The 10,391-nt window shown below is 54.6% G+C and overlaps 1 protein-coding gene across 1 annotated transcript in view; it reads right to left on the bottom strand.

The window, feature by feature from the left end:
- Positions 1-61: 61 nt before the first annotated feature.
- Positions 62-10,391, bottom strand: part of COL17A1 (collagen type XVII alpha 1 chain) — a 47,416-nt gene continuing 37,086 nt past the window's right edge. The window contains exons 37-56 of the mRNA XM_037001349.2: positions 10,288-10,362; positions 9,305-9,358; positions 9,116-9,178; positions 8,426-8,485; positions 8,064-8,090; positions 7,675-7,707; positions 7,513-7,587; positions 7,151-7,201; positions 6,489-6,614; positions 5,831-5,968; positions 5,259-5,327; positions 4,728-4,868; positions 4,090-4,179; positions 3,877-3,987; positions 3,191-3,337; positions 2,558-2,914; positions 1,900-2,037; positions 1,621-1,683; positions 1,378-1,458; positions 62-1,012 (exon numbers count right to left, since the gene is read on the bottom strand). Of these exons, the coding sequence (XP_036857244.2) occupies positions 960-1,012; positions 1,378-1,458; positions 1,621-1,683; positions 1,900-2,037; positions 2,558-2,914; positions 3,191-3,337; positions 3,877-3,987; positions 4,090-4,179; positions 4,728-4,868; positions 5,259-5,327; positions 5,831-5,968; positions 6,489-6,614; positions 7,151-7,201; positions 7,513-7,587; positions 7,675-7,707; positions 8,064-8,090; positions 8,426-8,485; positions 9,116-9,178; positions 9,305-9,358; positions 10,288-10,362 (1,952 nt within the window). The 3' untranslated portion in view covers positions 62-959. The remainder of the gene's footprint in view (positions 1,013-1,377; positions 1,459-1,620; positions 1,684-1,899; positions 2,038-2,557; positions 2,915-3,190; positions 3,338-3,876; positions 3,988-4,089; positions 4,180-4,727; positions 4,869-5,258; positions 5,328-5,830; positions 5,969-6,488; positions 6,615-7,150; positions 7,202-7,512; positions 7,588-7,674; positions 7,708-8,063; positions 8,091-8,425; positions 8,486-9,115; positions 9,179-9,304; positions 9,359-10,287; positions 10,363-10,391) is intronic.

Below are 10,391 nucleotides of genomic sequence, written 5' to 3'. Positions count from 1 at the left end.
TCCCTCCCTCCATTCCTTTTCTTTTACTTTACTAGTTAGATGCATCACATTAAACATAATATTAAAAAAGAAAAAAACTTTAATTATAAATTTTGCAATTGAAATGACTTTTCATCTAATAGACCACATAAATGTTTTTAAACATTGAAAAGTGCTTAAAAACCCACTGCACCCAGTCCCCCATGCCATTTCTTAAGTGCAGAGCAGAGGTGACATCTTCTGCCACATCCAGTATGCTCATTTCCCTCTCCTCCTTTCTTCCTTGCCCACTGCCCTCTTTTTCTACTTTTTGCAGTCTAGTTCAGTGTAACAAATCTATAAACTTCAGTATGGACCTATGGAAACATCATAGCTCCAATCAAACAAACTTTCTAAACAAGTGGGAACGTGATATGTAGTGAGAAGTAAGTATTAGAAGCCGTGTCCTGCCTTCAAAGGAAGTGAATTTCTTAATTTTTTCAGTTGCAAGAGTTCCTTCTTAGCCAATCCTTTTCTACGACTAGAAAATGCAGAGTGAACAGTATGGGAAGTTGCTGATAATACAGCCTTGCTGCATGAACCAGAACACCCCCATTGAGGGTTACCCCAGGAAGGCACCTGTCTTCCAGTTTCTGGGCTCATATTTAGGCAAAGCTCAAGGGCCCCTGAGCCAACTTTTTACACGACTGGTTGGGGCTTGAACTAAGTGTTAAAGAAGCCAAGGAGCTCATAGCACAGAAGCATTCTCATTCTACAATACTGCAGCTACTCCAAATGTGTGCCCAATGAAGCTGTTTCAGACTGTATCTGTTTGAAATATATAATGTATAGTTCCAGACTAAAACAAGTGCTCTAGTTAACTGTTTGGCTCTGCTGGCTCAGTAGGACATTGAGACCAGCTTTCACCCTCTGGAAAGAATCTGACAGAAGTGCCTTAAGCAGTTACAAGTGCTGGTAGGGGCTTTTCCACCAAAGAGAGCTCATGGCTTGGTGGCCACACTTCTTCTTCTCCGCCCAGGATAGACTTGGTCACCTGGAAGGTAGAAGACAAGTAGGAAGTTAAAAAAAATCTTGGGGCCTGTGGGGACTTTAGCTTGGGCAATTATGGCAATGGTGACTACTGCAAAACTGGCTTAAGAGATGCTCTTTTGTAAGACTATCAACTTACTTAAATTGTTTACCCAACTTCATTACTGGATTGGCAGCACCTTTTCTCCCGCATTGGCTCCCTTTCCTTCCTTGCTAGCTGGTTGCTTGATTGTTACGTAGATTACGTTGGCAGTGTTTGCCTTTAGTAATTGGCATTTGCTGCCTTCAGGCTTGCGCTGGAAGGAAGCGCCTGCTTCTCTATTGCGCAGCGGCCCCCCAGCACTCCAGAAACTGGCAGCCAAGGTTTACCTTTGTCTCCTTTTTCTCCCTTGTGCCCTCGAGGGCCGGGCGGCCCAGGCCGACCTGGTGGTCCAGCTGGGCCCCTGTCTCCTAGGAGGATAGATGGGGGAAGTGCTAAGTAAAGTGTGTGCTGGGTGGGAGGAGCAAGTGGAGGGGTAGGGCAGATCCCCCGTGTAGCACCCGCAGAAGAGCCGTTTTCAGCACGAGGTTGTTACCCAGAGTCCTGGTAGCTGTTTCCGTGCTATCACTCACCTTTGGGTCCTGGGATGCCCACCTCTCCCTTCTGCCCAGGGGGTCCTGGTATGGCTCCATAAGCTGCAATGGGGAAAAAACTGACCTTAGACCAAAAATCTCTCTGAAGATTAGGAGGTAAAGTGATTTGTTCCAAGTAACACAGTTAGGTAGGTAGTAGAGTGTGGACTTGTAAGAGGGAAATAAAGTTTAGAATTTGTCAGATTTTCAGCATATCAAGTGTTGGTGAGGTTTTTCCAGAGACTGAAAGTGTTGGGAGGCAATCAAGGATGCCCTTACTTCGGAAAAAGTCCATGAGGTCCTCGGTCACATTGCTGTAAGCAGAGAAGACCTTGCTGATGCCAGGGGGCCCCTGGGCCCCAGGCCGGCCTGGTGGGCCCTGGACAGTGTAGGCCAGCCCTTGCAGCAGGCCCTGACCTGTAAAACACCAGAGTGTGGGCACTGGAAGCAGGGCCTGCTCCGTACCCTCTCAGAGGGAGCATAGTGCCTTCTGACTAACTCCCAATGCAGGTAAACTAGATTAAGCAGCAGCAAGGGAAGGGCCTTGCTGGCTTCCTTTGTGGGCCCCCCACCCCCACCATTGACTGACACAGGCCTCTACTGCAGTGAGCCTTCATCAAAGGCTTGTTGACTGTATAACTGCCGATAAGCCACAGGGAGAAAGGACTTCTTAGATGACAGCCTTCCCTCAGCCCCACAAGGAAACCATCATAGTTATAAAGGGTCTTCTGAGACCCACACATAGTTTGTTGGGAAAGCAAAGTCCAAAGATCCCAAGTGCTCTCTTCCACAGCATGTGTTCAAGCTAAGCCTGGGGACCCTGAACTCCAGCTGGCTGAGTACTAGTCTGGGGCCTCTTGTCTTCAGTCCCTGCCCACCTGATTCTAGCTCCCCCAACCCCACTGCCCAGCACTGAGGCCCAAGTGTCACGACTTACGCTGCAAGCTCTCAGACACCCGAACAGCCAACTCGTTGTAATCCAGACCTCTGGCAAAGCCACCCCTGAACGATCCACCATCACCACCATACATGTCACCTTCTGCTGCCCCGTAACCTAGACCCAGGCTCATGTCCTGGCCAAAGGCCCCCTCTTCGCCCAGGGAGCCTTCGTTGGCTCCTCCGATGCCCATAGAAGAGCTGTAGGAGGTGCCCCGACTGACTGACGAGATGTGTGAGGAGGAGCTGCTATCTCGTCTATAGGAGCCGTCCGTGGACACTAGGCGGCTGTCTCCAGGTGGTCCCTGGGGCCCAGGAGGGCCCGGGGGGCCAACAATGAAGCCACGCACATCAGGACCTGCGAGGAGGAAGCTACATTAGTGGGGGCCCAGGTTCTCCAGATTAGTGGAGGAAAGCAGTGGGAATTAAGGGGTCTCTTCCAGGGCCTCAAGGCCCCTGAGCAGCATATGAACATCAAGGGCAGTGCTGGCTGGGCAGACACTGGGCTTCGCCATCCACCGGGGCTCATAGGTTTGGCCTCCTAAGTTCCTTTAAGCACCAGCTACCCCTTATACAGGGAGAAGCAAGGCCTGGGAAGGGCTGCCAGAGGGACAGCAACATCAGAGGCACTTACTTGTGAGATAGCTGATCAGTTCGCTCCGGAAGTTGTCGCTGTTTTCAGAAGCGTAGGTTACCAGAGCTCCTGAGACACCCTGAGGCCCTCGAGGGCCTGGGGGACCAGGAGGGCCTGGAGGGCCTGGGATAGATGACAGGCCAGCAGCTGAGAGGCAAGCAACAGAGAAAGATCAGGGGTGCTGAACTCCCCACCTGGACGCAGGGCTCTCGGGAAAGGGAGGAGAGTGGGGCGAGGGAAGGGCAGGGGCCCAGCACCCCACCTCCCGGCATCACCAGGGATGACTGCTCCCAGCCGTCCGTGCTCCTCCTCCTCCTCCCCATCCCTGCTGTCTCAGTGCTGAGTCCTTCAACCCAGATTCATCCCCTCAGCCCTGCTGCCAGTGAGAGCTGGTGCCCCCGGCTTGGCACCTGATGGCACACTGGCTCGTGAATTCTCTTAAGGGCTACACCTGGGGGCACTGTCTCTGCCCACTTCTCCCCCTGCTATGGCTGAGAGCACAAGAGCAAGTGTGTCCCTTTCCAGGGCCCAGGGTTCAGTCCTACACATGCTCCAGGGGACTTGGTGACTGGCCAATGAGTTTAACTCTCCATGGCTGCCTTTGCTAAAACCCACAGGAGCCTGCACAGGCAGGCTGCAGGCCTTGCCTTCCTCACCCAGCCCCACTCCCCGCCCCGGCGCCTTACTGTGCAAGTAAGCTGAGAGGTCCTCCATGCTGATGCTGGACCATGCATTGCCTGGGATCCCTGGGGGCCCAGGGGGACCTGGGGGCCCAACGATGCCTCTGAATTCAGATCCTGAGACACCAGGGATGAGCAGGAAGTCAGCTGTGGCCTGGGCCAAGGAGCTCTGCCTTCCATCCCAAACCACTTGGACAGATGGCCTCTGCTTAGCCTTACCTCGGAGTAAGGAGAGAAGCTCCTCGTAGGATGTTCCCGGCAAGCCAGGGGGCCCTGGGGGTCCAGGAAGCCCAATGCTGATTCCAGAACCTGAAGAACAAAATCCCAAGTTATTTTGGATTTAGATCAGACAGGAAAAGGCAGATGGAAACACCCTGAGGAAACAGAGTGGAAGCCAGACACAAACACCATGTGGACAGAGGCGGGGCCCGAGGGAGAGAGGGGCAGCAGGAAAAGACAGGCATGGAGGGTAAAGCAGAGATACAATCCTGGGTAAGGACAACAGGAGGAAGGGCCCTCGGTCCTAGGAAGGGTACAGGTCAGAAAGGGCCTGTGTCCTACTGCCTGCTGGGTCTGTGCCTGTACAGAGATTGTGTGGATGTACGCGTGTGTAAAGTGTATAGAGAATATGTGTGTGTGTGCAAGTGGTGTGTAAATTCCATGTGGGCCGGTGCCCAAGACCTGCTCTGGGACCACGGGTTTGAATAGCTCTGAATGCCACCCATTCCCTGGGCTTGGTGCAGCCTGGCAGGAGAGGGTCAGTGGGACCATTTCAAGGCAGTTCAGCACCAAGTCCTCATCCGGGCCCTCCCGACCACCCTGCCTGCAGAGGGCAGGCCAGGAGGGCAGACACTCACTCGACATGTAGCTGAGAATGTGTCTGCTCAGCTCTGCGTAGTCCAAAGACTGGAGGAACCAATCCTCACCAGCTCCTAGTGGCCCTGGGGAACCCTGAGGGCCCACCAGGTACTGACGTAGATACTGACGCACATCATCCCCTGAAAGGAGACAAAGCGCTGGCATGGACCCACCAGGCTACAGGGGTCCCACACCACTGCCCGACCATGCCTGACCTGCCCACGGACTGGCTCCAGGGTGACAAGGTGAACTCGGTTCTCAGGCCCAGGGGAAAATCAGCAAGCTTCCCAGGGCCTAAAGAGGCTTTGGGGACAGAGGGGTGGGATTTCTTGCCCCTTTGCCAGTTAGCTGCTGCCCAGCAGGTGGCTGGGAGCAATGTGGGAGAGGCTCCCGGTGCTGAAGGACTCCACCCCCTTTGCAGCCCTCCCAGGCTCAGACTGGGACCAGCTGTGCCTGGCACTGTGGTCAGGAGAAAGCAGAGGAGCTCCCACCCTCCAGCCCCCAGCTCCCCAGCCCTGCAGCTGACTCACGCTGCAGTGCAGCCAGGATGTCTTCAGAAGAGATGGAGGTGGAGTAGGAGCTGAGGCTGTATCCCGAAGCTGTCCGGAAGGAAACCTCATTACCTGCTGAGCTGTACTGAAGCAACACCCTCATTACCCCAGAGTCACAAAGACCCGGGCAACTAACTGTTTCCATTTGAGGGAAATGAATGGATGGGGTTGGGGGTGGGGGAATGGCCTGAGGAGGCTATTTGAAAGGATGAAAAGGTCAAAGGTGGTTTTTGTTTTGTAGGAAATGCAGTTTGTTTTCAAGAATATGCTCCAGCCTAACTCCTACCAATCCTGTCAACCTGAAGGACCCCTTTTCTGTATTTAGGACACATCCGTCAACCACAGATTGACATGGTTCTGCAGTGTGGCCTCTCTTCTTAATCTGAACAAACCCGTTTTTGGAGCTAGATCCTGGTGGCCCAGTTCCTGTGAGTTCAGAATTGAGCATCACACTCAGAGGGACGGCAAAGCAAGCAGCAAAGCCGGGCAAGGCTCCAGAACAGAAGTCAACCCTGGATGAAAGGTGTCATGACAGGTGGGGAGAGGCTCACTCTGCAAGTGGCTCACGACGAGTCTTGCCAGCTCTGAGTAGTCGAAAATCTCACCCGCGATTGTGGTGACAGGCCCTGGGGGACCAGGTGGACCTGGGGGACCCTGAACTCCAGACAGGTAAGACCTAATACTGTCACCTGCCAACAAAGAAAGAAAGCACAGAAGTGAGCTGAAGCACTTGTGAAATACTTTCCCCACCCCACACATGGCCCAAGGCACGACCAGCAAGGAGCCTAGACTCCCTTTGTTACAAATGGAGAAACTGAGGCAGAAGCCCATGCTGGGTCAGGTGGTACTTGAAGGCTGTGGGCCAACAAAACCCCAGTCAGCCACCCATTTGACAAAGTGCTGGTGACCACATTGTGGAAATCACACACTCCTGTCTCCGGGGAGCACCGGGATGAGGCCAGGGGATGGCACACAAGTGTGAAAGAATGTGTGTGTGGCTGTTTGCATGTGAGCAAGCCCCATGGTGAGGAGGAGGCTATGAGTGTGGGCAGCTATGAGTAGGTGAGTGTCAGGGGAGTGCACGAACCCGCAGCCTTGGCTCTAGGAGTGCAAGACCTGGGCCCGGCTGCCTGCAAGACTGTTGGCTGCCAGCTCCCCCAGCGCAGGCACACCCCCCACCCCAATGCCCTGCTCCGCCCCAGCACTCACTCTGCATGTACTCAGAGATATATTGTTGAATCTCCAAGCCAGTGTTGCTGATGGAGCCTGGTGGCCCAGGGGGCCCTGGTGGGCCTGGTGGGCCTGGCATGAGCATGGCTGTGGATGATGAGCCCCCTGCAGGAAAGAAAGCCTTCTGAGTTGGTTTCTCCACCCCCAGGTCAGACAGAGGGGTCCAGGCCCTGCCTCCACAGTCTGAGGAGGAAGGATCTGTCTCAGAGGGAGAAATAGGACAGTGGTAAAGAGAAGTGTCCCCTCAAAAAGAGGGCGAAAGGAAGGTCTATAGCAGCCACAGTCTGAAAGGGGCACAGAGAGGGGAACTCTCTTGGGCCAAATCCCCACTTTCCTTCAGCAACCTGCTCACTGCCCCCCCAGCGTCTCCCTCGTCTCTGAACACCCCTAGCCCCCAGGACCGTTCTGCTCTCTGTCACTGCACATTAGCACTGTTAGCCATCTTCATCATGCAGGGGTTCCTCCCTCCCACCCCACTAGCTCATAATCCCCTTAAATGCAGCTCAGGGATCCTTGCACACAGAGAGGGTACCTATCAACACTGCATCATGGGCACATGAATGAGTGAAGGAATGAGCAATGTTCTCATTGGAATGACAGGCCTCACTTGAGGAGGGGAAAAGGACTTCTGGTCTTCGTACCTTGAGAGGAACCACCAGAAATGCCAGGGGCCCCTTGGACTCCAGGATCACCTGGAATCCAAAATGAGAAGCCCTGTTTGCATCATCTCATCCAGGAACCCTTCCCTGGTTAAGCCTTACCGCACTTGGAACAACCGGTCCATGTCTCTTCATCTTGTTTCTGTAGTGCCACCACCAGGTCCCTCTGGGCAGGGCCTGCACCCCCACAGCCTCATCCCTTTCTCCCTCCTGCCTCTCCTTCCTTTAGCCTCTTTCTTTCCCCAAGCCTTTAGCACCGGTAAGTACTCAATGCCCCTACCCGGACTCTGGGGGCCAGCCAAGCTCTCAGGCTTCACCACCCTCTTGGCTGATCCCCCACTGACCTTTGTCACCCTTGGGTCCCTGAGGGCCTGGTGGGCCTGGTGGTCCCTGCAGGTTGAGACCGAGAGAACTGGAACCTGGAAGCCAACCACACATGGTGCAGTCAGTCAGGGTGGGAGAAGCTCTGGATGCAGCCAGCAACGGGGCTGGGACCGGGCACTCACCTGCGGCTGAGAAGCCTGGAAGGCCTTGCTCGCCTGAGGAAAACAGCAAGGCGGACAGTTGGTGTCCCCCCCGCTCTCCTCAGGCCCAGCCCCAGACACCACTGCCCCTGCCTGGGCTCCCCAAGAATCATGATTTCTGGGGCTGCACTGCCCTTTGGGTGGTACCAAGAGCTGCCGCGCACACACACATACACACACACACACACACACACACACAGACACACAGACACACACACACACACGAATTCCCAATCATTCAAAGACACACTTTGATCTACTCTTGTTCCTTTGAACTAAACTAATTTCCAAGGAGCTCAAGGCTCTTGGAAGGTCAGATTTTACTGCCCCCATCCCTACCCCACATACTGTTTGATGCCAGCTCTACGTACCTTGGTGTCCTCGGGGGCCAGGGGGGCCTGAGGGAAGGAGACAGAGAGTTGTGAGACACATACCAACTGGGTGTGTGGCTTCACAGGGCCCCTGGAGGAAGGGTCAGGGCTGTAGGGCTGGAGCAGGCATGGAGCCTGGGGCTCTTCATGGCTCTCCTTCCACCAGGCCAATGGAAAGGTTGGGGTTTGCAGAGCTTCTGCCGCTGTTGCTCCCCTGCCCTATGCTCCAGGCTGCTGGGCTCCTCATGGGATGTGGCCGGATGAAGACATGCCCCAGCTCATCCAGCCTCATCCAGACCCTCCCAGCCACCAGCTGGGTACCCGGAGGCACAGGCTCCTGTGTGCCCTGAGACCGTTCTCACCTTGGTCTCCCTTGGGGCCTGGGGGCCCAGGTGGGCCTGGGGGGCCAGAGAAGAATGTCTCTGCAGAGGAAAGAAATTGCTTTGAGTGTGGACATGGTGATACGTGGAAGGGAGCAGCAAGCCAGCATGGTGCCTAGCATACTGTCCCTGCTCAATGAGTATTTGTCAAATGGATGGATGAATGATGGATGGATGGGGTGAATGATTGCATAGAAAAATAAAAGAAATAAATAAGAAAAGAATAAACAGGTAAGTAGACGGATAAATAGATTGGTGGGCTGATTTTCTAATGGGGACAGGTTCTGAGCTGATGTTTATTCTAGTTATTTCCATATGGTTCTATGTTGCACTGTTAGTATTTATCTCCTTTCATGTGCATGTGTCCTGCCTACTTTATCAGATCTGGGGTCCCCTAGGACAGGAGCCAGGTCCCTGCAGCCAGTCCAGAAGCCCCTAAAGGGCAGAATGGACTCCTTCCTTCAGACTAGGCTACCAGGGCTAGCAGGGTGGCAGGGCTAGCATCGTCTACCTGTACCTGCAGCAGGTAGCATGGACTTTATGCAAACTCCTGGTAGAAAGTCAGAAGGAGGAAGCATGGTGAGTGGGGTAGGAAGACCACATGCCTGGGACCACAGCACATACTGGGTTGGGGTTGAAGGGAACAGCTGTGACTTGACTCCACAGCATTACCTGAGTCAGTCCACAAAGATCCTGGTGGACCTGGTGGGCCTGGTGGGCCTGGCAAGCTTTCTCCTAGATAAGAGAACCCCCAAGACTTATTAGTGCCAAGATGTGAGCCAGTAACCTTCTTCCCAAGAGAAGTGGCCTGCGTCTGGGTCCCATTGTCTTGCCCCTCCCACCTGGGAGCTCAGCTCTCACCTGGTGGGCCTTGGGGTCCTGGTGGGCCTGGGGGACCTCGTAAATCAAGACCCTCTATACAGAAGAAAACAGATATGAGCAAAAGCTGTCATGAGGCTGTTCTCTGCCAGTCTCACCCCTTGCCAGGATCATCAGTGCCAGATACCCTGGGCTACACCCACTCCCCAGAGACCAGCTCTGGGCCACGGCACAGGACCCTCCAGGATCCGCTCTGCTGGGAGTGCCCCTCACTCAGAGGTGGGGCAGGGATGCAGTCAAACTCCCTGATAGTTGATATGGGTGTAGGGAGTGACTGGTTAAGAACTTGGCTTTGGTATCAGGTAGCCTGAGTTCAAATGCCTGGTCTGCCACTTACAGCTGGTGGCTTTGGGCAAGTTCTCGACCTCTTTCAGCCTCAGCTTCCTCTGCACACCAGAGGCAGTAAGGCCTGTATCAGAGGGGCGTGGTGAAGATCCAGGGAGATGCCGTGGCACATTGTCTAGCACACAGCAAATGCTGGACCAGAGTTGGCTGGTATCTTTGCAGTTCAGATGTCCAGGTGGAAGACCCAGGGCATCTCTGCCTGGGCTCTTTAAAGGTCCTTAGGGAGAGGAGGGCCCAGCAGTCAGCCCTCCCAGGCCAGGCTGGTGGCTGAGACCCCATGGATCCTTGTCATCGCCTCCAGTGAGTGGGGGACGCAGCATTCATGCCACCCATACTTACAGCGCCCAGCTCACTTGGAGGTCCCGCTTGACCCTGGTGTTCCTGTAATCCTGAGAAGCTGCCTGACAGCTGCCCCAGGCTAGTGACTCACTCCCCACAGCTGACAAAAGCCCTGCTGTTTCTTGCACCAGTGCTGTCTTTCGGAGGAACTGGTCATCTTCACTCACAATGCATCTAGGCTCTCAGTGACTCACTGGTACGCTGCCACAGGCCCCACGAGCGCCACCATCTCTCCCTCTCCTGCCCCCCTCACCTGCCCTGGAGAACACGGGGGCACTCACGGGCTGAGAGGACCGCACTGAAAGAGGTGCTGTCAGTGAACGACTCGCCAGCAAGTCCTTTCTCCCCTCTGGGTCCTATGCACAGGAGACAAAACTTGTGAGCC

This window comes from Manis javanica, chromosome 7, assembly GCF_040802235.1.
Source record: "Manis javanica isolate MJ-LG chromosome 7, MJ_LKY, whole genome shotgun sequence".
Taxonomy (NCBI): domain Eukaryota; kingdom Metazoa; phylum Chordata; class Mammalia; order Pholidota; family Manidae; genus Manis; species Manis javanica.
This window is presented reverse-complemented; position numbering and strand designations above follow the sequence as displayed.